Below are 27,187 nucleotides of genomic sequence, written 5' to 3'. Positions count from 1 at the left end.
TCCAGATGTGTGTTCCTGGCATCTACCACCTTCCAGTCCAGACTGTAGCTTTGCATCTGTGTCCTCCTGACCCTGACTGTGAGGGGATGGCTTGATGGAGAAGAGCCCTCTGCCTCCCCAGGGCTGCCTCTGCATTCCGTTCCCCCTGGATGCAGGCTCTATATACACATGTCTTCAGAGTCAAAGCTTCCACAGAGCTTGGCACGGTGCTCGGCATGAACTCAAACTGTGACTTCTGTCTGCTCTTGTCACTGAACTGATGAAAGCATTCTTCCTCCAAGAAGCGGATTTGAATCCAATCATGGTCTTCCTAAAGTTTATAGAGGATGAACTTGGACCTTCAGAAATGTCCAAAAGATGGGAATGAAGGGTAGGGCCTACTGTTGAGACACATACTGTTGCAGAGTTGAGACACATAGTCGACATATCTGTCCTGGTAGCATTTGGGCCGTGGCTTCTGTCTCTCAGAGGGGCCCAGAGCACGTTCCCTCCAACACCTGACAGAGAGGACAGTGATCTCACAGGCTCTAGCTGTGAGTCTTCTGGGACACAGCCTTGCCCCCCCCCCCAACCATGGACAGCTTTGGTGGAGGCACCTGTCCCACTGGAGGTACTTTCCCATCCTAGAGACCCGCCAGCTCTGGGCTCGTTGCCGCTGTCTCACCTGGTGTAAGTAGTGCCTTTGCCATCAAAATGACGTTGTTATGAACGTAACCACCTGGTGTGGGACAGTGTTGGTTGTTCACATCCAGGAGATTGTCCCGGTCTCCAATTTGGCGTCAGCACGAAACAGCTGCTGCCTTCAGACACTTCAGTGTGTTACAGACGGCACAGAGGAGAAAGCGGGCCTGGTCCAGACAAAGTTCTCTCCCTGTCTGTACTTTCTCCCCCAAACTGCAAACATCTGGGCCTGCTCGTTAATTCCACCAGCCTCTTGGGCCATTCTGTTGTCATGTTTGAGAAAGACCACGTCACTGTCTCTTTCCCCCACTGGAATCAAATGCCAGACTGATGCCCCAGAGCCTGGACCATGAAGCGTGTGCCCTTCCTGAGCACTGCCCTAGGTCATTGGTGTTGTGTGTGTGAGTGTGTGTGTGTGTGTGTGTGTGTGTGTGTGTAGCCCCCAAAGACGCAGTCAGGTTCAGCCGGGGGAGCCTGGGAAGAGGATCCCAGGGTTGGCGTTGCCGGGGTGTGGTCAGGAGGAATGACATCCGTGTTTACACTAATCATCATGTGCCCTAGCTTCTTCTACCCTAGTCCGGTCAGAAGAAGGTACGGACGCCTTCTGGGTCTCTGGCCAACGAGCCTCTGCACTTTGTTTTTGCAAAGGGGACCACAGAGCTCTCTGCCCTCAGAATGAGACAGACACTTGTCTGTTTGGGCTCACTTCATTGACACAGGCCATTTCCCTATTTGAGAAGGCAAGTGGGAGCATGCCTATTACTAATAGACTGGCAGTGGGAGGGCCTATACAGGGCTTGTTTAGTTTGTTTAGTTTTTATCTGGCAGCCTTGGCTCTGGCCCCTGGGCAGGTTGAGCCAGGTACACATGACCCTAGTTTGTCAGTAAACATGTCCCTTAAGCCACTGGACAGCACGGGGCTAAGTAGTTCCGTTTCTTCTCAAGTTTAGTTTGTCAGTAAACATGTCCCTTAAGCCACTGGACAGCACAGTGCTAAGTAGCTATAAAGTCAAGCGTGTCTGATGAAGGCCTGCACTGTCGCTCTTGCCCAGGATTCTGGGTTCCCGGCCCTGGGGGGTAGAGGGGTGCTGGGTGTGAACACGCAGGGAGACACACGGGGGCCATGCAGAGCCCCCTGTACCTGCTCCGCTCACATGTATGAACTTGTTCCAGGGGACTGCGTTTGCTAGTTACACGTTCACAAGTAAAATTACTACAAATCTCAAGCCAGGGATAGTGAAGCATGAAACCAAGCCCGGGGGCCTCCTGAGCACGGGGCCCTGGGTGACTGCACAGGCCACACGCCCAGGCAGCCAGCCCTGAATGGGATTGCGACTTTGCCCCCCAGACTCTAGATGCCCCCCCGCAGGCTGGACTGTGTCCGGAATGTGGAGAGCTGTGCTCTGAGTGTTCAGAGGGACTGTGTGGCACAGGGGTTCAGGGATGGGGCCCAGCATTTGGAGACTCCCTCTCCTCATACTTCCTCGCCCACCTTGGGCAAACATAACACCTTTCGGAGACTCGATTGGCCCTTACATCAAACAGGATCCCAATGGTACTTTTTAAGGATGTTAGGAGGACCAGGCGAGGTGATGCACGAAAGGCCCACAGCGCCCGGCATGCGGTTGTCCTTTGGCCAGTGTTGGCCACCGTTGGAGGACTTGGGTGAGAATTTCTGAAAGCCTTCCTGTGGCTGAGATGCTGCTGTGACCGTCCTCCACACCTAGTGGGCGTCAAATTCAGGTCTGCTGAATGCCAGTGACCAGGTTGAGGATCGTGGACGGGGGCGGGGGACGTTAGCCTGGCCACCCCCCCCACCCCCGACAGCCTCCCAGCCAGGACCGCCAGCTCGGCGGATGGGGGATGGTTTTGTCTCCCGATGTCCACTTTTCCCTTCAGTCCCTTGCTTCTTATTGGGAGGACTCAAGCATTCGTTCTAATTATGTCGACAGGAGAAAACATGATTGCTGTTATCACAGAGAGCGCTATCAGTGTGGACTCAACCAAATCAAATGCTGGTGGAGGGAGAGGGTTATTTCTCCAGGCCCTTCTGCTGGCCTGGACGTTGTGACTGTTGTGCGGAGATAAGCAGCCGCTCTGGGGCTGCTGGCACTCGGGCGCTCCCCGTTATCTCCCCAGACATTAAGCCGTGCTAATTGCTTTGGAAGCCAGGCCTCTTCCTGGGCAGCAGCATATGCTGCCTGAGTGCATGAAGCAGAGATAAAAAGCCACTCTCCTCCTCCTTTACTGAAGTTTAATAATAAAATGGAACTGTCCCCATTTCCAATAAATTGTTTATTTTAATTTAGGAAAAAATAATGGAAACGGGCCACCTTCTGGCACACGGTTGGGGTGCATCTTCCTGGCTCGAGCTGTCTTGAACCTTCGGTTCTCTGGAGCAGGCTCTGGAAGGCACTCGGGTCTCGGTGTCATGAAATCAACCACACGTCTTCCTCCGTATAATAAAATCTGGCCCTCACAGGGCAATAGAAGTCATTTTCCAAGGCCTGTGTTAGACGGTAAAGCTGCAAAGCAGGAATTTGGCTTAGAATGTATTGGTGGTATAAAGTTTTGTAGGATTTTTTTTTCCACATATTTATTTTAGTGAATAGGAAATTGACACCGTCTCCCATTTCTCTGCATCCCTGTTCTTTCCGATGACTTCTTTCCCGTCCTCTCAGCAAGAGGTCAGCCCAAGATGCCTCGTGTTAAGAGAGAGATCAAGGCCCCCTGTGAAGGCAGCGTCTTACCCAGGTGTTGAGAGAGGGTGGGAGGCAGCCCTGGAATTCAGGCTTGTTGGCTTCTGTCTGCTGCTCCGAGGTCTGCGGTGTCCTCACTCTCCCACCACTGTGCAGCCACGTTCCGATCCCCATGTCACCGGGAGCGAAACTGAGGCCCGAGAGCCAAAGCTACTTGCCTCAGGTTCTCATATCTGGTAAATAGCATAACCAGAAACTAGGACTCAGTCTCAGTCTCCTACTTCAGTTTGGTTTTTTTTCCTTCCAGAGTCCATGGAGTATAATAGCAATAGCTTACGTACAACAATGACAATGTGCTGGCATCAGATAGGGCACATTTTGAACCTCAGAGCCACCACAACTGAGAGCAGAGATGCAGAAGAATGTATTGATGGAGAGGCTGCAGAGCGGTGGGCCAGGCCCCTTCCTTCTCTTCCACACTCTACCCTTGGAGTGCACATCCTTAGGGTTCCTCCTTGGCAGATCACTCTGTGTCATGAACAGTGAATGCAGGGGGTGTTCAATGCATGCGGTGAAATGCTTTACTCTGTTGGCAGGAGCACAGGACAGTAAACCACTTGATGTGGTGCAGTGATTAGAAAGGGATGGGGAGATGGAGATGTCGAGGATCCTTGTACCCCAGGGCGGGGGCTTTGGAGGCATTGTCCTGGCCAGGGTCCTTGGGATGGTTGTAGTCATCAAGGTCCTTTCCTTTCAGTTAAGTGGCCCAAATCCAGCTAGATCTGGGCAGGCAAAGGAGCAAATTTATTGGCTCACTTACCTGAAAAAGCTGGGCGTGCTTGGTTCTAGGAGCTCCAACCATGCTGTCGTGATACTGTCTTGCCCCCTCCATTATGTTCTCTGTTACCTTGGCCATTACCTTTATTCAGGGGAGCTCTTCCTGCCCAGTGGCTTGATGACTGTTGGCAGCCCCAGACTTCTTCCCCACCTCTCATAGAGAATCTCAGGGGAGAGAGAGTTTTCTTCTCCACATTTTGGTAGAGGAACTGGGTCATATGCCCATGCCTGATGGTGCCTTGTAGAAGTTGGGATGGAATTCACAAATTGATCAAGCCTGATAAATGGGCTCGCCCCTTGATCTGGGAAGGAGGAAGAGAGTTGTTAGCCTCACCCAAACCGTAGGAATGATGAGGTGCTGGAGGAGAAGGAAAATCAGAAAAAGGGGAATGGGTGTTAAACAGACAAAAATCACACATATCCACTGTGTACAAGCCTTAGAGTTTCCTCCGACTCATCCTTGGTCAGTGGCTTGGTGAGAAGGAAGAACGCCTCTAGCCTGAGTCTCTCCAGGTGAGTTCTGTCCATTAGAACTTGATGTGATGATGGAGAACATCTCTGATCTTCACTCTCCAGCGCAATAGCCACCAGACATGGGGCTACTGAGCACTTGAAATGTGGCTGAGGGATGAAACAACTTTTTTCATTTTATGTAAAATTTGGATGGCTACGTTTAGCTCATGGCTGCCATAGGGGACAGGGCAGCTCTTGGTGGAACCACATCTCTGGAGGTGGTTCCCCGAAGCCAAGACCCTGGTTTTGTGTAAGACAAGAGGTGGGCCAAAGGTAAACACAGCCTGGAAGACCAGGGTGATGTAGCAGATTTGGTCCAGGTGTGATGGAGGAGAAAACGGAATCTGGACATGAGGGAGAGGAGAGGGAAAGAAAGAGACAGTGTGTGTTCTTCATCTGTGATGGCATTTGGAACCCCTTAACCTGGGGACATATTTTTCCCATGTACTCTAGAGACCATATTTGTCCCAGGAAGAAATAAAATCAGAACTGACTTTGTTATAAAATTGAGTCGTGGGGAACTCCATGGCATTGTTGCGTTTTCCTCTAAGTGTCCGGCAATAAAAGCAACCGTTGCCTGAAGCCTTCTTTCTCCATGACACATGGATTAAAAGACAAATTAAATGGGGTTTCTATGTTATTAATAAAAAACAATACTGTGTAAACTTGTGTGGCTGAGCACAATTAAATGCCGTTGACAGAAATGACATCAGATGAATAGAATGAACTTTGTCAAAGCAGGCTCTGGCCACAGCAATGTGAACCTGGGGCCCTTTAAAGTCCAGCCTCCCCACAGGCTGCGTGATGGGCATGTCACAATGTCCTGTGGGGTGTGTGGGATCTGCCCTGAGGTGCCTGCAGAGCCTTCCTGGTGGTGGTTACTCGCCCATGAGTCAGGTCTCCGAAGGTGGAGATTTGTGGAGAAGGCAGACTGATCTGGTTTGATCCCCTCCCACCCACCTGCAGCCAGGACACCAGGGCATCCTCGGATTTATTGACTGTCTGGATTTGTTCACCTGGTGCTCATGAAGGACATGCCATGTGCTTAGCATCCTGTTGGGGCTTGGACATCCAGCAGGAAGAGCAAAGGAGTGTAAGGCTTGGTTCCCCCCTGTGTGGTTTGCTTGGGTACCTGGCCATTGACATTTTTCTCCCCCATGGTTCAAGCCTACTGATTCAGATAGTCACCCGTAGACTCTGCTGTAGTCCAGGTGTAGAGATGAAGAGCTTATGGCCAGTGCCTGGCTTACAAAGTACTAAAAAACAAACAAAATAATAGCAGGTGTATAGGAGAAAGAAGGAGGCATTAGAATGGGTGAAGCAGACCTGGGGTGGAACCTGGGCCAGGCAGCTAGGAGATATGTGAACTGAGGTGCAGGGCTGAGCCTCTCTTCCCATCTGCAAAGTGGGTTGATGGAACCTTACAAGGTTGTTGTGAGGACACAATTGCATGATATTAGCTAGGGACCTAACATGAAGCAGGTTTCCATAACCGTGGCTGCTCTGGTGAGCATGAGGGCATGATCGCTGTGAGGGAGGGGTGGGCCCAGGAAGGGGTCTTGTGGGTGACATGAATATTCCCAGTGTGAGCAGCCAACTTCAAATCCAGTCTTGATTCATGTTAGGTCTGGTTGTCATTAAAGCTGAATCACTGTGAGGAGCCCACCAAAACTTTCCAGTCCAGTTTGCCAGGAAACCTGCAGCCCACCCACCCCCATGACCAGTGTGGTTCCTGCTGCTCCCTAAGGAGAGCCTGGGAGAGAAGCATCTTAGAACCATTGGCCATGTCCAAGGATTGATCTCTCTATTCTTACTCCACAGTCAGTTTTGGGGTTCTAAGGCAGACACATCATAAGTAGATGTCACCATGCTGATAGACTGTTTGGGGTGTTGATGGGCCCCAGGGCATGGAAGAGAGAGAAAGCCATTCCACAGCCTGGAAATCACCAGCCAGCATTTTCCATGAGCACACCCTTCCTGCCCCTCTCCCTCCTCGTGACTCCTCTGTCCAGTTTCTCCAGCAGACAAGGGCGTGGATACCTTTGAGGAGAGAGAAATTCATTTCCGTAGAAGAGAAGTGGTTTTGGAATAGGGCAGTTGGAAAGTAATGCCAAGCAGCTGTGCCACTGTGGACATGAGCTTTGGGTCAGTGGACATCCCACTGGCTCATGTGTCCCTGGGCACATGCCTAGACCACTCTTGCCTCTTTGCTGAGAAGCAGAAATGTAATGAGCTCCACAGTTACTTCCCTTTGCTGCCTTTACTCTCCAACTCATGCCGGGCTTCTGTGGAACCAACTAGGCAGATGGCCCTGGGAGATGTCTCTGAAGAGACTTGTTCCCATTTTGCATATCACATAAAGCTCTTCTGAGTTCACAAGTCTTACCTTGTGATCCAATTTTTTAAATTAACATATAATGCATTATTTGTTTCTGGGGTACAGGTCTGTGACTCATCAGTCTCACACAATTTACAGCACTCACCATAGCACATACCCTCCCCAAAGTCCATCACCCAGCCACCCCATCCCTCCCATTCCCCTCCCCTCCAGCAGTCCTCAGTTTGTTTCCTGAGATTAAGAGTCTCTTATGGTTTGTCTCCCTCTCTGGTTTCATCTCGTTTCATTTTTCCTTCCTTTCCCCTATGATTCTCTGTCTTGTTTCTCAATTCCTCTTATCAGTGAGATCGTGTGATAATTGTCTTTCTCTGATTGACTTCTTTCGCTTAGCATAATACCCTCTCGTTCCATTCACCTCATTGCAGAAGGCAAGATTTTGGGTTTCTTTGATGGCTGCATAATATTCCACTGTATGTATGTATACACACACACACACCCCACATCTTCTTTTTTTTTTAATTTTTGATTTTTAATTTTTTATAAACATATATTTTTATCCCCAGGGGTACAGGTCTGTGAATCTCCAGGTTTACACACTTCACAGCACTCACCAAAGCACATACCCTCCCCAATGTCCATAACCCCACCCCACTACACCACATCTTCATCCATTCATCTGTTGATGGACATTTAGGTTCTTTCCATAGTTTGGCTATTGCAGACATTGCTGCCATAGACATTTGGGTGCATGTGCCCCTTCAGATCACTACATTTATATCTTTAGGGTAAATACCCAGTAGCACAATTGCTGGGTCATAGGGTAGCTCTATTTTCAACCTTTTGAGGAACCTCTGTACTGTTTTCTGAGTGACTGCACCAGATGGCATTCTCACCAACAGTGTAGGAGGATTTCCTTTCTCCACATCCTCTCTAACACCTGTAGTTTCCTTACTTGTTAATTTTATCCATTCTGAGTGGTGTGAAGTGATATCTCACTGTGGTTTTGATATGTATTTCCCTGATGCCAAGTGATGTGGAACACTTTTTCATGTGTCTGTTGGCCATTTGGATGTCTTCTTTGCAGAAATATCTGTTCACCTCTTCTGCCCATTTCTTGATTGGATTCTTTGTTCTTTGGGTGTTGACTTTGGTAAATTCTTTATAGATTTTGGATACCTTTGTCTGATATGTCATTTGCAAATATCTTCTCCCATTCTGTGGGTTGTCTTTTGGTTTTGTTGAGTGTTTCCTTTGTTGTGCAAAAGCTTTTGATCTTGATGGAGTCCCAATAGTTCATTTTTGCCCTTGCTTCCCTTGCCTTTGGTGATGTTTCTAGGGAGAAGTTGCTGCAGCTGAGGTCAAAGAGGTTGCTGCCTATATTCTCCTCAAGGATTTTGATGGATTCCTGTCTCACACTGAGGTCTTTCTTCCATTTTGAGTCTATTTTTGTGGTATAAGGAAATGGTCCAGCTTCATTCTTCTGCATTCTTCTGGCTGTCCAATTTTCCCACACCACTTGTTGAAGAGACTGTCTTTCTTCCATTGGACATTCTTTCCTGCTTTGTTGAAGATTAGTTGCCCATAGAGTTGAGGGACCATTTCTGGGATCTCTGTTCTGTTCCATTGATCTATGTGTCTGTTTTTGTGCCAGTACCATACTGTCTTGATTACAGCTTTGTAATAGAGCTTGAAGTCTGGAATTGTGATGATCCCAGATTTGGTTTTCAACATTCCTCTGGCTATTCAGGGTATTTTCTGGTTCCATATAAGTTTTAGGATTATTTGTTCCATTTCTTTGAAAAAAGTTGATGGTATTTTGATAAGGATTGCATTAAATGTGTAGATTGCTCTAGGTAGCATGGACATTTTCACAATATTTGTTCTTCGAATCCATGATCATGGAACATTTTTCCATTTCATTGTGTTTTCCTCAGTTTCTTTCATGAGTATTTTATAGTTTTCTGAGTATAGGTTCTTTGCCTCTTTGGTTAGATTTATTCCTGGGTATCTTATGGATTGGGGTGAAATTATAAATGGGATCAACTCATTAATTTTTCTTTCTTCTGTCTTATTGTTGGTGTGTAGAAATACAACTGATTTCTGTGCGTTGATTTTATATCCTGATACTTTACTGAATTCCTGTATGAGTTCTTGCAGTTTTGGGGTGTAGTCTTTTGGGTTTTCCATATAAAGTTTCATATAATCTATAAAGAATAAGAGTTTGACTTCTTCTTTGCTGATCTGGACACATTTTATTTCTTTTTGTTGTCTGATTGCTAAGACTAGAATGTCTAGTACTACATTGAATAGCAGTGGTGATAATGGACATCCCTGTGGTGTTCCTGACCTTAGGAGAGAAGCTTTCAACTTTTCTCCTTTGAGAATGATATTCGCTGTAGGTTTTACACAGATGGCTTTGATCATATGAGGTGTGTACCCTCTATCTCTATACTGTGAAGAGTTTTGATCAAGAAAAGATGCTGTACTTTGTCAAATGCTTTTTCAGCATCTATTGAGAATATCATACACGTTTGTTCTTCCTTTAATAATATATTGTATCACATTAATTGATTTGCAGATGTCGAACCAACCTTGCAGTCCAGGAATAAATCCCACTTGGTCATGGTGAATAATCCTTTAATGTACTGTTGGATCCTATTGGCTAGTATTTTGTTGAGCATTTTTGCATCCATGTTCATCAGGGATATTGGTCTGTAGCTTTCCTTTTTGATGGGATCTTTGTCTGGCTTTGGGATCAAGGTAATCCTGGACTCATAAAATGAGTTTGGAAGTTTTCCTTCCATTTCTATTTTTTGGAACAGTTTCAGGAAAATAGGTATGAATTCTTTTTTAAATGTTTGGTAGAAGCCATGTGGCCCTGGGCTGTTTTTTGTTGAGAGATTTTTGATGACTGCTTCAATCTCCTTACTGGTTATGGGTCTGTTCAGGTTTCCTATTTCTTCCTGGTTCAGTTTCAGTTGTTTATATGTTTTGAGGAATGCATCTGTTTCTTCCAGATTGTCTAATTTGCTGGCATATAGTTGCTCATAATATGTTATTATAATTGTTTGTATTTCTTTGGTGTGGGTTGTGATCTCTCCTCTTTCATTCCTGAGTTTATTACTTTGAGTCCTTTCTCTTTTCTTTTTGATAAGTCTGGCCAGGGGTTTATCAATCTTATTCTTTCAAAGAACCAGCTCCTAGTTTCCTTGATATGTTCTGCTCTTTTGGTTTCTATTTCATTGATTTGTGCTCTGATCTTTATTATTTTTCTTCTTCTTATAGGTTTAGGCTTTGTTTGCTGTATTTTCTCCAGTTCCTTTAGGTGTAGGATTAAGTTGTGCATTTGAGACCTTTCTTGTTTCTTGAGAAAGTCTCGTATTGCTATATACTTTGCTTTAGAACCACCTTTGCTGCATCCCAAAGATTTTGAAACAGTTGTGTTTTCATTTTCATTTGTCTTCATGAATTTTTAAAAATTCTTATTTAATTTCCTGGTTGACCCACTCATTCTTTAGTAGGATGCTCTTTAGCTTCCATGTATTTGAGTTCTTTCCAACTTTCCTCTTGTGGTTGAGTTCTAGTTTCAAAGCATTGTGGTCTGAAAACATGCATGGAATGATCCCAATCTTTTGGTACCAGTTGAGATCTGACTTGTGACCCAGGATGTGATCAATTCTGGAGAATGTTTCATGTGTGGAGAATGTTTCAATGTTTCATTCTAGAGAAGAATGTGTATTCTGTTGCTTTGGGATGGAATGTTCTGAATATATCTGTGATATCCATCTGGTCCAGTGTGTCATTTAAAGCCTTTGTTTCCTTGTTGATAATTTGCTTAGATGATCTGTCCCATTTCAGTAAAGGGGGTGTTAACGTCCCCTACAATTATTGTATTATTGTCATTGTGTTTCTTTGATTTTGTTATTAATTGGTTTATATAGTTGGCTGCTCCCATGTTAGGGGAATAGATATTTAAAATTGTTAGATCTTCTTGTTGGACAGAGCCTTTGAGTATGATACAGTGTCTTTCCTCATCTCTTATTGTAGTCTTTGGCTTAAAATCTAGTTTGTCTGATATAAGGATTGCCACCCCAGCTTTCTTTTTATGTCCATTAGCATGGTAAATTGTTTTCCACCCCTTACCTTAAATCTGGAGGTGTCTTTAGGTGTAAAATGAGTTTCTTGCAGACAGCATATTGATGGGTCTTGATTTTTTATCCATTCTGATACCCTGTGTCTTTTGATTGGGGCATTCAGCCCATTTACATTCAGGATAACTATTGAAAGATATGAAATTAGTGCCATTGTATTGCCTGTATGGTGACTGTTACTGTATATTTTCTCTGTTCATTTCCAGTCTATGTTACTTTTAAGCTCTCTTTTTGCTTAGGGCTGTTTGCAAATTCTTTTAGTCTTTGTTTGTCCTGGTAGCTTTTTATTTCTCCTTCTATTTTCAGTGACAGCCTATCTGGATATAATATTCTTGGCTGCATATTTTTCTCATATAGTGCTCTGAATATATCATGCAGTCCTTTCTGGCATTCCAGGTCTCTGTGGATAGATCTGCTGCCAATCTAATATTTCGACCATTGTAGGTTACAGACTTCTTGTCCTGAGCTGCTTCCAGGATTTTCACTTTGTCTCTGAGACTTTTAAGTTTTACTATTAGATGACGGGGTGTTGACCTATTTTTATTGATTTTGAGGGAGATTCTCTGTGCCTGCTGGATTTTGATAACTGTTTCCTTCCCCAAATTAGGGAAGTTCTTATTTATAACTTGCCCCAATATACCATCGCCCCTCTCTCTCTCTTTCATCTTCTTCTGGGATCCCAATCATTCTAATATTGTTTTGTCTATGCTATTACTTATTTCTTGAATTCTCCCCTCTTGATCCAGTAGTTATTTCTCTTTTTCTCAGTTTCTTTATTCTCCATCACTTAGTCATCTGTATCACCAATTCTGTCTTTTGCCTCATTTATCCTAGCAGTAAGAGCCTCCACTTTTTATTGCACCTCATTAGTAGCTTTTTAAAATTTCAACTTGGTTAGATTTTAGTTCTTTTATTTCCCCAGAAAGGATCCTTTAGCATCTTCTATGCTTTTTTCAAGCCCAGCTAGTATCTTTATAATCGTCATTCTGAACTCTACTTCCAACATTTTACTAATGTCCATACAGATTGTGTCCCTAGGGTACTACCTCTTGTTCTTTCTTTCTTTCTTTTTTTTGAGGTGAGTTTTTCTGCCTTGTCATTTTGTCCAGAGAAGAATAGATGAATGAGAGAACAAAATGCTAAAAGGGTAACAACAACGCCAGAAAAATATACACTAAACAAATCAGAAGAGACCCTAAACTGGGGAAAAAAGAGAAAAAAAAGAAAAAAAAATATGATCAGGCTATTGAACAGAACAGAGCCAAACACTTGATTTTGGGTGTATTTTGGTCTGTTAGAAGTAACTGCTTCTCAAAAGTTTCAAGAAAGAAAAATGTGCACGCGTGCGCGCAGACACACACACACACACACATACATATATACCAAAAAAAAATGGGTAAATATGATGAAAGGATAGTACATGATTATAAAGATGAAAAGTAGAAAAGATTTTTAAAAAACAAATTGATAAGTTGAAAAAAAAACAAAGAAAAATAGTAAAAAAAAGAAGAAGAAGAAGAAGAAAGAAAAGAAAAGAAAAAAAGGAGAGAATGTGATCAGGCAGGAGACCAGAACAAAGCCATATACTAGATTTAGGGTGTATTTTGGTCTATTAGAAGAACCTGTATCCCAAAATTTTAAAGAAAGAAAAACTTATATGTATATAAATAATAAGTTTAAATACAATGAAGGGATAGAATATGACTATAAAAAATTTAAAAATATTTTTTAAATGATATTGATAAAATGGTTAAAATAGGAAAGAGGGGAAAAATTTTTTAAACTAGAATAAGAAAAAATAAAATTAAAAAATTTTAACTTTGAAAGGCTATAGAATCATGAGGAAAAAGCCATAAATTCTATGTGCTATATTCCTGGAGCTCTGAAGTTTTGCAGTTCTCATTGATCAATAAACTTGGTCTTGGCTGGATGTTCTTGCTGATCTTCTGTGGGAGGGGCCTATTGCCATGATTCTCAAATGTCTTTGCCCGAGATGGAATTGTGCCACCCTTGCTGGAGGCTGGGCTCAGTAATCTGCTCAGGTTTGTTCTCAGGAGTTTTTATTCCCTGAACTCTAGCTCTGGAGGACAGGAATGAAAATGGCGGCCTCCCAATCTCCTGCCCGGAGGAGCCAGAGCTCGGGGCCCCACTCCTCAGAGCACCCTTGGAGAAAAGCAGTCAATCCAGTCTCCCTGATCTCCGGCCGTACTCTGAGCTCACTTGGCCTGTGACTGGTCTTTCCCATCTCTGGCGCATAGCCCTGTTTGGGGTCTCCAGCTGATTCCTGCTGTGTGCTCCCGCACTACTCCTCCCAGAGGAGGAAGGAGAGGGTCTCCCTGGACCTGCCACTTATGGGGTCCCTGCTCAAAGAGCAATGGTCCAACTGTGCCTCGGATCATAGTTTAAGGTAACACCAAGCTGAGAGTCCACTGCTCAGCTCAGTCTCTACTGCAGGCTTCCCTGCTCTGATACCTGGTAGCTCTGCCGCAGACACCCCCGATCTTTCTTAAAGATGAAAAGTAGAAAAGATTTTTAAAAAACAAATTGATAAGTTAAGAAAAATAGTAAAAAAAAAAAAAAAAAAAAAAAAAGGTCCCCCTCCCACCCCATGGGACCTGAGAGTACATTGTCCCAGCAAGGGTTCCACCCCATTTAGTTACTGGAGTGATGCCTCTCAGTGGAGCAGACTTATAAAAGTTCCGATTTTGTGCTCCATTGCCCTCTCACTTGCCGGGAGCCGGCTGGCAGAGGCTCCCTCCCCCTGTGGTCTATCTTTCCAAATATTGCCTTGGATTCACTTCTCTGCACATCCTACCTTCCAGAATGTGGTTGCTTTTCTGCTCCTGGAATTGCTGCTCTTCTCTTCAATCTCCTGTTGAGTTTGTAGGTGTTCAGAATGGTTTGATAACTATCTAGCTGAATTCCTGGGACCAGATGAAATTTAGGTCTACTCCTCTGCCATCTTGCTCGCTTGTGATCCAGTCTTTATTCTTGCTCTTTGGAAAGCTTTTGTGTATCAGATGTGTGGTCATCAAGGGAGACAGAGTAGGCCACTGGACATGCCTAGTCTCTGGAATGTCATAGTCTTGGATGGGGGCAGAATCTAACTGGCCCATGCAAAGTACTAAGTGCATGGGATGCATCATGGGGTAGGATTCTGGAAGCATTCTGAGGCGGTCTCAGAGATAGGGGTCTGGGAGGTTCCCCTAGGCCAGAAGGGGGTGATGTCCAAACTGAGGTCCCAAAGGTAGGTGGGGGAAAAATGTGGCAGGAGAGCTAGGAAATGGATGGAGAGGGGATTCCCAGTAGAGGAGAGCATGTGTAGAGTCCCAGGTGTGATCAGGAGCAGGAAACTCGAGAGTCAAAGGGGATAGTGTGGGTCATGAAAGCTGAAACTAGAAAGAAAAGTAGGAACTTCAGATAAATTAAGTGCTTTCTACCAGAATTTTCTAGAATGTAATCAAAGCTGAAAATGCATATGGAAGGTAAATTTTATATTGACTAGGTTCTTATGTTTTGAATGCTGAAGGATAAAAACACATTATGACCATTTTGGTCCAAGACTCGTTGGTCTTAGTGTGCACCTGTTCGTTAGAGAATGGCATTTCATGTAACAATTTGGATGCTAATGTATTCTCTACTCTGTTGTTCCAGCATTTCCGGGAGCATCTGGACAAACTTTTTGCCAAAGGAATTGGAATGCTGGATATAGCTCTGAACGAGGCCTTCAACATTCTCAGTGACGTAAGCTCCTCTTTAATTTGCCTTTCTTATGTCTGGGAGAAGAGATGGAATTTTATTTTATTTTATTAAGTTTATTTTATTTATCTATCTATCTATTTATTTATTTATTTATTTATGGTGGACCAGCACTACTATTGACCCTGGCTGTCACTGAGTGATATCTATAGGCACCAGGTGGGAGGGCGAGGCTGGCCATTTGAGTCATCTGGGGAACCAGATCCAGCCAGTGAGGCCAGACCAATCCCCCCACCCCAGACAGACAGAGCCACTCATGCCCTCTGATTGGGGCTCTCACCCGCCGTGCTTGTTGACTCTGGGACCACCCCCACTTGAATACCTTCCAATGCAGATCTCGTCTCAGAAACTTTCAGTTTCTTCATAGTGTGGACTCATTCTCATTGTGTTTCACACTGGATCCCTGCCTGTGGCAATGTTTAGCAGAAGGGCTTTCTCTGTGCAGTAGGCTTAGGGAGCGCCCTACCCATCCTTCCCTCTCTTCTGGCCCCTTGCAGATTCATGATCCGCAGTAACATAATCAAGTTTCCAGGAAGCACAACAGGAAGGAATGCTGCTCAACCGACCGTTCCTTACACCTCTTAGAACAAGAATCTGATTTTCAAGTAGCACCTGTTAACGTTCCATGAAAACCTCTGGGGGTCCTGGGCTGGTGACTCTGCCCTTTGAATCCAAATGTGTTAAGCTAAAAGAATATGCATGTGTGACTTTTGTGTTCTTTTTAGTCTGGCATAGTATTAGGAACACAATGACTCTCTTTATTAATACAGGTACTGTATCATTTAATGCCAAACACTGAGAACACATCAGAGAACAGACTAGACAAAGTGTTTGCCTTAATAGAGCTCATGTTCCAGTGCAAAAGCTTGGAAAGTATGGCCCATGAGCCAAATCCAGCCTGCATCTTGTTTTTGTAAAAATTGTTTTATGGGACTGCATGCATGCACACCTGGTTACCTATCCTCTTTGGCTGCTTTTGCATTACAAGGGCGGAGTTGATTAGTTCTGACAGAGACCATATGGTCTGTAAAACGTAAAATAGTTACCGTGTGGCCCTTTACAGAGGAAGTTTACTGACCCCAGATCTAATGGGAAGAGGCAGATGAAGTGTGTCGTCTTATGGAGAACAACAGCCCCATTGTTCTAGCGTAATAAGAACTTGCTGCTTTATACAGCGCAGTCGCGAAAGAGCTCTCCTAGGTGCCCTTGGGGGGAGTAGAGACCTTAAAGAAGTGAGGGAGCAGCGATTTCATTTTGGGGAAGAAGTTTCCAGCAAGAGGAACAGGTACAAAGGCCCTGAGGCAGAGCTGTTTGGCATATGTGCCATACAGCAAGGAGAGCAGTGTTAGGAGCCAAGTTGGGGAGAGAAGGCTAGGGAATGAGATCAGGGAGGGAGCAGGGACCAGACCTCATGACTCCTGTGGGGACTTGGGCTCTTGCTCTGTGTGGGATGGACAGTCCCTGGAGTCTGAGCAGGGGAAGACGTGACCAACTTGAGTTTTAGCAGGATTTCTCTGACTGTTATACTGAGAAACAAAGACAGCCACAGGGAGGCCTTGACATTATCTGGGTGACACGTACTGATGTCTTGGACTGGGGAGGAAGGTTAGGATATTAAGAAGTAAAAAAAAAAAAAGAAAAAGAAAAAGAAATGGCTCTAGGTGTGTCCAACAGCATGGGTTTACTTCAGGGTTTTGTCTGCATAAGGGATGGAAAAGGTCAGAAACCAAACAGAGAACGAAACCATCTTGGAATTAGCACCAGCAGGAGGGAGGGACTCCATTGGAGCCTCCGCCCCGTGACCATCCAGATGGGAATCGAACCGTGGAGGGGCTGCCCAGCGAGAGCTGGGTCACAGGGGGAAGGCCTGCCCTGTGGAAGCTGGTGTCTTGGAAAAGATGCAGCCATTGCCAGAAAGCGCCCACGCCCCTGAATCCGAGAAAGAGAGACTTAGCTGAGGAAAGCCTTGGCTTCTCCCTTGTACCCTCTAGTATTCTCCTTTGGGTGAACCTGGTCAAAACTCCTGGGGAGCCTGGAGACTGTGGCATCCTGGGGAGAGGCATGGGGGAGAACTGAGTGCAAACAGGCACTAAACGGAGCCACAGTCCCGTTGCGGTGTTATGGGACTTGGGAGAGCCCCTAGAGGCTCAGCGGCCTCATGGCACTCAGTCTCCAGGCTGCTGTGGGGGGCCCCAGTGTTAGTGTGCAGGAGAGCTCCCACCCACCGTCACATGGCTCATCCCGGCGGTCAATTGTGCCCAACTCCAAAACTCGAGCTTTAGTTACTCAGCGACGCTGGCCTCTCCAGCAGAGGGTAAGCCCTGATTCTCGACTCCCTTTTACCATTAATATCTATGCGCAGACGGAAGGCCGTTTAGGTTTCGGTCTTGAGCCAGTGTCCAGAGGGTAGGGGAGGAAAAAATCAGGAGGTAAGGTGCCACATCAGCATCTTGAATTAAACTCAAGTTAAACCCATGGCTATTGCCTCCTACTTTGCTGCCCCGGGGCTGCTGGCTGCAGAGAATTCACACGTAGGTGAGGTTCAGTGTTTGGGACAGCCCATCCCTGTTAACAGCTTATGAATAATGTATCAACATAGCTGAATAGGGCAAGGGACCAAGCTGCACCTTTAAATTCTGAGTTGAACTCTGGATAGGGCTTGGAACCTTCTCCAGGCTTGGAGATACCAAGCTCTGCATCTTCACAGTCTCTTTCCAGAGGGTCGTATTGGAAGGACTTGTCACAATGATAAAATTGATTCTGTTTTTTCATCTCAAGAGCCTCTTGTCTACAGCAGGGGGAGGCTACTCTGAGCTGGTGAGTCTCTTGCGTGGAGAGCTGCCCTGCAGCAAATTTCTGTTTCCTGGCTCTTTGGCAGAAGCAGGAAGGAGCAAGTTTGGGGGATGCTTGTCATGTGAAGTCTGTGGTCTCTGGAGTCAGGCAGGTTGGGCTGAGAAGCCTGACTTGGTCAGAGCTTGCTGTGTGACCTTGAGAAAACTCTGCTTAGCCTCACCTTTATTTTCCTCTTCTGTAAAATGGAAACAGGAATAGACAGAGCATTGGCCACATAATTGGTGAAGTCCAGGGCAAAATGAAGTTGCAGGTCCATTGTCCAAAAGTCATTAAGCCTCTTAAGAGAAAGGGAGCAAAGTGTTAAATGGAGCGAGGGGTCCTGTACAACATCACATGCCCATGAACCTGACCCTGGTAGACCAGGGTTGAGGATTCAGCAACAATGAAGCCATACCTGCATCCCTTTCAGCAGGGCTGGGGTGGGTGGGGAGAGCCATCTCTGTGACCATGGAGACAGTGGGCAACCTCCACTCTAGCCGGGCTGCTTTTGGCTTCTAGAAGCAACTCGAGCTCCTGATGCTTCGGTCTTACTTCCTGCCCCCGTCCTCAGGATCATCTGCTTGCCTTCATTGTCCCCTCTCTCTTTTTCCTTGCCCTCTGACCTTCTCTCTGCCCATCCTGTCCACTTATTGGTTTTGTTCCCAGACCCTTCCAAGCCAGTGTTTCCCACCACATGCCCAGCTCATGCTGGTCTGCGAGGTAGTCCAGCATAAGTGTTGTCACGGTGGCTAGATGCCATCCTCCTTTCTCAGAGACTCACAGTGCGCCTGTGCATAACAGACCTGTTCAAGATGTATTTATGCTGGTACCCAAACACATTGGCTCAAGAACTCTTTATATCATATCAGAACCTCACAGTTAGACTCTTGTAGAAGTCACAGCTCACCAAGTCCACCTTCAGGCATAATATGTTTGTATGCTCCAAGATACTAACCTCCCAGCACCTCTCAGATCCAGAGAAATCACCAACACGTGGCAGATTTCTTTCCTTAAATCCTGGTTACAAAAATAGTTTTGAACCAGGGAAACCTTCCGCATGCCTCCCTGCTCTGCCTTTGCCTATAAAATCCCTCTGGGGGATTTTTCTGGGGTCTGGCCAATCAGAAAACCCAGTGGATCTAGTGTAAATTCCAGATAGCAAGAAATGGAAGGAACACAAATGTTACAGAATATCTTTGATGGAGGTTGGTGGGTGGGTGGCACCCTATTTTCAGTGCTCGTTTATTTCATAGAGAGAAACATTTCCATCTCATCACTTGCCACTGGGCTTTTAAATAGCCAAACATTCTGAAAAACACAGAGATGGTTAATCTCCCATGAAAATGAAGCTTTAGCTATTTTCCACTTCATCAATATGACCTTTAAGTGGTATAATTCTCTTCTATGTATTAAGCCTGCCCTTGGAAGCCAATATGAATAGTTAATTCCCAACCACATAAGCATACCTTCTCCCTGTGTGTGTGTGTGTGTGTGTGTGTGTGTCTTTCTCTCTCTCTCTCTCTCTCTCACACACACACACACACACACACACACATAATCGCAAGTGTGATTGTGGCTGGGGCTCAGAATGGTTCAGAGGTTACTCTAACTGAATCAAGCAAATTTGATTTTGCAATTACCTGCATTTCAGTGTCAGTATTTGCTCCAATGACTTAAAGGCTTACAGTTGTTGTACAAATGGCTTTGAAAGGAGTATTCGAATAAACTTCTAAGACCCTTCTAGCTCTTGATCTCTGCTGCATTCATTAGTTTCTGTAAGAACACAGAGCCAGTCTGCTACAGTAGTTAGCATCTACTTTGTCATGTGACAGCCGCAATTATCTTTTTTGGCGATGAATATGATCTTTGCGGTGATTACCTTTTAAAAATTTTTCTTAGCCAATTAAATAAAATTCGGTGACATTTCAAAGACTGTTAATCACAACCAAATGCTCTAAATGTCAGGATGCATTGAAATTTTCGCTGCTAACTGATGAATCACTGAGCTAATTGTAGTTCATCATCAGGCCCTTGTCATTGTTATTATTATGGAAAACACTTTCATCACTCCCGCTATTCAATAAAAAAAAAAGTTCTAGACAAATATGAAGAGAAGAGATATTACTCATCAAAGCATTTGAATTTAATTGCATTCTTCAAAATTCTCCAACTGCAGATTGCCGCAGAGAATACCAGGGACTCAGCCAGAGAGGAAAGTGATGTTTTTAAATAAACAGCTCAGGGCAGCCCCTTCTTCCAGTCTGCATTATTCAGATATCTTCATTTCCCTTTCTTTCTTGCCTTTCATTTGGAAGAATGTTGCCAACATGCTTTCCAATAAGTTGCATGCACAACAGTTGCAAGGTGTCTTGATTCCCCCCCCCCCTTTCTTTAGCCTCTGCAAACTGAAGCAAAGATCACTTTTATTCAGTGGTCCACTGCTGGGTTTAGTCAATGATCTGAAGATGTGTTGAACGTAGGCTCCCCCCAAACACTGCCAGAAAAACTTGTTGATAAGACAGGACCACGGGGTACGTTTCTTTCTACCACAGCAAGGAAGAAAATACACTATGACGATAGAATCTTAGCAGTGTCTCAGAGTGGAAGGGACAATGTCAGTTATTGAGACTATGAAGCTTAGTGAAGGTGGGTCTTTCAGAGGGGAGGGGAAGGAAGGAAGAAAGGAAAGGAAGGAGGGAGGAAGGAAGGAGGGAGGGAGAAAAGAAAGGAGGAGGGATGGAGGAAGGAAAGGAAGGAGGGAGAGAGTGAGGAAGAGAGGAAGGAAGAAAGGAAAACAGGGAGGGAGGGAGGAAGGAATTGCTCAGGGCCATATTGGGGCAGAGCAAAGCTTCCCTCCCTAACATCCATCCTTCTATCCATTCATTCATGCGGTTAGTTGCAGTTTTCTCTCTTGAGTTGAAATCAATCTCTAACATCCGAATTCTAAGTACGCAGAGACGAGGCATTAAATCTCACCTTGAATGCTTTACTACCCCTCTGCTTCAGCAGCACCCAGCAGCAAATCCAGGAATGGACTCCATCCTTCCCCAGTGTCTTGGTCAACAGATCGAATGTGCCCACTCAGTGCCTTTGCGTGTGCTCTTGGCCCTCTCTGGGACGTCCCTCCCGCAGATGCTCAACTCCTGCAGGAGTCACTCATACGTCACCTTCTCAGGGAGATCTTCTCTAGTTTTTTCTAAAGTTGCTCTCTCCCGTTTCTTATCCCCCTGCTCTTTTTTCTTGCTGCTTCTTCTTCTTCTTCTTTTTTTTTTTTTTTTGGTTCCTTACCATCACTGTTATCACACATACAACAAAATTGACTTATTTTCTTTGTTCTGTATATCTCCCCACATAGAATTATGAACAACAGGAGGGAAGGGATTTTTGCATGTTTCAGCTCCAGCTCTGTGTGGGCACTTAGTAAATAACGTTAGAGTTAATAAAGAAATGTCACCACTTAAAATGGTCGGAGTTTTCACTGCTGAATGTTAAAGACTTCTTGTATGCTTTCATGCCTTGGCATTGTCATGTTAATTGTGGGGGGGTTCAATTTTGATTATTTATTTATTCAATTTATTTAAGATTTTATTTATTTGAAAAAGAGAGAGAGTGTGAGTAGAGGGGAGGGAAGAGGGAGTAGGAGAAGCAGACTCCCCACTGAGCAGGGAGCCCGATGTGGGACTCTATCCCAGGACTCTGAGCTAAACGCAGACACTTAACTGACTGAACCACCATGTGCTCCAATTGTAGGGTTTTTAAAGGACCTGGTGTTGCTTTGAATTGCAGCATTGATAGTATTCTTTAAGAGAATTCTTCACCCCTGATTCAAGGGATGGACATCGACTTCTGGTGACCAGTCTAACCCGGTCTACCACTCACAAAGCCTGGGAACTTTTACAATGCCACATAAAACTGAAAGTTGAAGATATTTAGGGTCTTGCACACCAGTGGGCACAATCTTAGAATTTCAGTCTGCTATCCCTTATAAGCCATATAAACTAATATGTAATGTTACATGCTAACAAATATATATTTAAAACAAACCCTACAAAAAGAGTGCTTAGGCTTCTAGTCTGAATTGACACGTTCCTGACTCTATTCTCCATGTGTCCAATACCTCACTGATTGTATCCTATATCACATCAAACCAGACTCCTTTAGATTTTGAAAGAGACGTTGCCTGCCTCTTATTCTGCGGCTCATGTGTCCCTAAAGGGTGACTGTGCCAATGCTTTAGGGGCTTACATTCTGAGGCACTATCTGTGCCTGAAGGAAAGAGAGGTTATTTGTCCTAGAGTCTCACTTCCCATCTTGCGTGTGTTTTTCAGAAATTCCCTCCATGGCCAGTGTTTAGTTCCAGTTTGTCAAAGCAAATTGGGTGAATGCATAGGGAGGAGATTATGGTATAGGTTCTGTTTTGCAGAACGAGCTCTTGTTTGGGGAGGCTTCCTGAGCCCCCTGTCTCTGAAGTCTTGTGGAAGTACAGACGTCTCTAGTGTGTTTTTTAATTTGAACTTGTTTCTTCTCCCAGTTCAACCACACAGGACAAGGAAGCATCTGCAGCCAGGCCATCATGCTCATCACCGACGGGGCGGTGGACACCTATGATACCATCTTTGCCAAATACAACTGGCCAGATCGCAAGGTGAGGTACCTGTGCCGCCATGCAGCACAGTTGACAGAGAACCTGTGTTGTGCTGTGACCCCCAGGTTGTCCAGGGTTAGGTGCCCCATCTAGACTCCATCTCACAATGACCTATGGTTTTTCAGTCTCGTGTCTTCTGGTTGACCAAACCAAATCTGACGACTTTCCTTGTTTCAAAATGAAATCTTTTGGGGGGAGAGAAGAAACCCATAAAGACATGGTAGATGTGTTCAGTGGAATGTTTCATTGAGAAAAGTGCTTTGTCCATATTGGGCAGCACATTGGTTTTCCATGGAGCCAGAGCTGCTCGGTGAGTCCAGCATCTGTAGATGGTGAAGTCAGCCATGGTGGCCACACAGTCATCTCCTGGATGCTTCTCGACTTCTGTGGTTCCTCCTTCTGTACCCTCGTGATCACCCGGAAGCTTCTCTCAGCTTCTCTCTGTCCCCCAGGGCTGTTCCCCACCCTGTCAAAGCTTGTTCTCTATTCTAATTCCTTCTTTGCTTTCCAGGTTAACATTTATTTATCTGATGAATCCATATGTTAGGATATCAGTGATGAATATTAACATTTTTGGTGTATCTGAGTGCCTAAACCCAGATGTTCCTTAAGCTGTTAGCTAGTTTGGATTCTCTGGGGAGATTTTTAGATTATGGATACTTGTACTCTATCCCATACCTACAGAATCAAATTGTCTAAGGATGTGGTGTAGTAATCCATGTTTTTAATAAATTCCTCTGGTGGGCACCAATTAGTAGATTAGCAGTCCATCATCCCCTTCTCACCTGAATGGTGGAATTTTCACAGGAAAAAGGTCAGTCAGAGAGGGTGCTATCTCGGGGACATCACAAAGGCTCTCTCATGTCCCATGAGCCAATAGCATTACTCTGTGTCTGTAAGATCCTTCAAACCAAGTCCATCCTACTTTTTCTACTTTGTGTATTTAATTTCTCGGAACTGAACTAACCATACATACTCGGCAAAAAGAAAGAGAAGACAAATGACAGCTGTGTCCTCGGCTGTATCCAAAGAGTACATACCCTTGAGGGAACCTGATATGTCATTCCAAGTTCCCTTAGTCATTCGTGGTCCCTGCAATTTCTCTGCTAACACTGACATCTCACCTCATCAAGTGTACGTCTGCTTTTTAAAGACACATCCGTTTTGTACAACATGGTCCCTAAAGGGATGCCTAATCCTTGCTCTGGTGCCCAGCCATCACTGCTGAAGCTGGAGGAAAAGTTAGTCATGCCAGGCTTCCTAAGACAATGTGGGACTCTGCCATGGCACCTGCCTAAGTGATGTCCAGGAATAAATCTGGCTGATGGCAGCTCCCACAATAAGCACTGCCTTTAGAACCCAACCCTTGAATAAGATGGGAATTCTCTATTAGACAAGGTATTTTAGATGTGGGATTTTGGGTGATGATTTCCGGGGACTTAATTCTTGGGTGGACATATGTCATGTGGAGGGAGGAACATGCTAGATATGTGTGGACCCTGTGGATCATATGTCACAGTGCTAGGCTCATGACCAGTGCCTAATGCACAATCCTAAGGTGTGTCTGAATGACGGAGAGGCCCAGTGGGGTGGGAGGCCACAGCACTAGTAAACATGGGTAGGGCCATTGACATTCTGTGGTCATGTAGAATGTTTGCAGATGCCATGACATTGCATAGCATGTTGGAAGGTATTTTGAATTATTTAGGACCATCTGACATAAAAAGAAGAAAGTGAAGGGGCTTTTTATAAGCAGCTCCATTAAGGCCAAATAAATTATCAGACAAGTCCTCCTATACTGAACTCTATGACTTCTTCCCACATGGTGATACTTGGTGGAGAGCAGTTGCCCAGTAATATTGGTATTTAAACATCCAGTCCTTACCTGCGGTAAGAGGCAGAGGACAAGGGCTTCAAATAAAAGACAAATTTTTTAAAAAATTTCTTTTTGGTGTAACAGTATTTGTTGTTTTTGCACCATACCCAGTGCTCCATGCAATACGTGCCCTCCTTAATACCCACCACCTGGCTCCCCCAACCTCCCACCTCTGCCCCTTCAAAACCCTCAGGTTGTTTTTCAGAGTCCATAGTCTCTCATGGTTCACCTTCCCTTCCAATTTCCCTCAACTCCCTTCTCCTCTCATCTCCCCATGTCCTCCATGTTATTTCTTATGCTCCACAAATAAGTGAAACCGTATGATAATTGACTCTCTCTGCTTGACTTACTTCACTCAGCATAATCTCTTCTAGTCCCGTCCATATTGATACAAAAGTTGGGTATTCATCCTTTCTGATGGAAGCACAATACTCCATAGTGTATATGGACCATATCTTCCTTATCCATTCGTTCGTTGAAGGGCATCTTGGTTCTTTCCACAGTTTGGTGACCATGGCCATTGCTGCTATAAACATTGGGGTACAGATGGCCCTTCTTTTCACTACATCTGTATCTTTGGGGTAAATACCCAGGAGTGCAATTACAGGGTCATAGGGAAGCTATTTTTAATTTCTTGAGGAATCGCCACACTGTTCTCCAAAGTGGCTGCACCAACTTGCATTCCCACCAACAGAGTGAGAGGGTTCCCCTTTCTCCACATCCTCTCCAACACACGTTGTTTCCTGTCTTGCTAATTTTGGCCATCCTAACTGGTGTAAGGTGGTATCTCAATGTGGTTTTAATATGAATCTCCCTGATGGCTAGTGATGATGAACAATTTTTCATATGTCAGATAGCCATTTGTATGTCTTCATTGGAGATGTGTCTGTTCATATCTTCTGCCCATTTTTTTGATATGATTATCTGTTTTGTGTGTGTTGAGTTTGAGAAGTTCTTTATAGATCCTGGATATCAGCCTTTTGTCTGTACTGTCATTTGCAAATATCTTCTCCCATTCCGTGGGTTGCCTCTTTGTTTTGTTGACTGTTTTCTTTGCTGTGCAGAAGCTTTTGATCTTGATGAAGTCCCAAAAGTTCATTTTTGCTTTTGTTTCCTTTCCCTTTGGAGACATATCTTGAAAGAAGTTGCTCTGGCTGATATCAAAGAGGTTACTACCTCTGTTCTCCTCTAGGATTCTGATGGATTCCTGTCTCACATTGAGGTCTTTTATCCATTTCAAGTTTATCTTTATGTATGGTGTAATAGAATGGTCTAGTTTCATTCTTCTACATATAGCTGTCCAATTTTCCCAGCACCATTTATTGAAGAGACTGTAGATAAAAGACAAATTTAAACATATCTTGCCAAAAATACAATATTGATTTTAGGCCTGGTGCTTTCTTGGATTAATTGGAACCAGATCTTGGAGATTTCAACATTACATCAAGGAGCTTCATCTACTTACAAAGTATTATCAAGTCAAAGCAGATTTGCTTTTATAACAAGAAAGTCTTCTATGATTGGAAATTCATAGCAGGATCCTGTCCCTCCTGTTCCATTCTGGAGAGTTCTATGCTGTTCATATACATACACACACACATTCTTCTTGATGACTTCTCTGTGGAAATGCAGGTAGTGAGGCTGCATGGATCCCCGTGTGTTGATTCTACACATTAGATATTTGGTAGAGGGTTATGTCATGCTATATTTGGCAATCTTCAAGATTATAGAAACAGGAAGTAAACTCAGAAGAAAGGAAAATGGTCTTAAGGCTGAAAGGTGATTCCCATTAAGACCATGGTTCTCAAGCTTGAGCAAGCATCAGAATCATCTGGAGGACTTGTTCCAACACCAACTGCTTACCCCACACTAGGAGTTTCTGATCCAGTAGGGCTAGGGCCTGAGAATGTGCATTTCTCACAAGTTCCCAGGTGATGTGGGTGCCGCACACTTGGGGAACGACTCCTGTAAGTAAGAAGCAACCCAAGGAATAGCGTTTGGTTCCTCTGTGGGCTCGGCTACTTTTGTTCCCGCTATTTATAAGAACCTATTCCCTTAGTCAAATGCAGCACACAACTTTGTGTTTCCTGGCTCATACTTTTGTTTTAAAATTGCTATTTACTGATCGTCATTTAAAAGTCTGGAGAGAGTATATAAAATTTTTGTTTTAGTTTCTCTCATAAATGGGTATACTTGGCACTTGGGAGCTAACATTCTTATATGGAAAAAAAAAAAAAAAAAAAGCCTGGAGCTGAGATATGGCTGCCCCTGAGATGGCAGGTGTATGCTGCTTTTGACCATGATCTCACCATTCTGTCTTCCCCTTCTTCTCTCCTCCTCCCTCCCACTGCCTTACTGCCCACCGCCACACCAAACGCACCAGCCTAGTTCCCTAGTCTGGGTTTGAAGTTCACAGCCCCCCGGCACCTCATACTCAGCCATGCCCAGAGCCCCAGCCGGGCCCTGTGTTCATGTTCAGCACTGTAAATACTTCTAGGCCTGTCTTTCATCTTCACTGGTTTGGTGAGTTCTTGGGGACAGATTCTGTATCTCTGAACAGTACCTCTACCATGCAGCATATCCCAGCGCTGCTGAGAAATGTGGCATAGAGACACCTGCCTCTGGGTGTTTACCGCCTGTATAATCTCCTCACCTTGAGTATGAGTGGACCTTGTGACTTGATTCTAACCAATAGAATATAAGGTCAGGGGATTTTGTAGATATCATTAAGGTCTCAAGTTAGTTGGTTTGAGTTCATCAAAAAGGATATCCTGGGGGAGCCTTACTTAGAAGATCTTTAAAAAAGGGGCCTGCACCCTTCCTGAAGGCAGAGGGGTTCTCCTTTCCAGTTAGATG

At 44.7% G+C, this 27,187-nt stretch overlaps 1 protein-coding gene across 3 annotated transcripts in view; it reads left to right on the top strand.

Moving 5' to 3' along the window:
- The window catches only part of CACNA2D3 (calcium voltage-gated channel auxiliary subunit alpha2delta 3), an 863,447-nt gene that overhangs the window by 448,446 nt on the left and 387,814 nt on the right, over positions 1-27,187 (top strand). For all 3 annotated transcript variants that reach the window (XM_044253365.1, XM_044253364.1, XM_044253363.1), the window contains 2 exons: positions 14,874-14,963; positions 22,342-22,455. In XM_044253365.1, coding sequence (XP_044109300.1) covers positions 14,874-14,963; positions 22,342-22,455 — 204 coding nt within the window. The remainder of the gene's footprint in view (positions 1-14,873; positions 14,964-22,341; positions 22,456-27,187) is intronic.

Source organism: Neovison vison, chromosome 6, assembly GCF_020171115.1.
Source record: "Neovison vison isolate M4711 chromosome 6, ASM_NN_V1, whole genome shotgun sequence".
NCBI classification, from domain to species: Eukaryota; Metazoa; Chordata; class Mammalia; order Carnivora; family Mustelidae; genus Neogale; species Neogale vison.
Note: the sequence above shows the minus strand (reverse complement) of the source record. Positions and strands in the feature narration are given on the sequence as shown.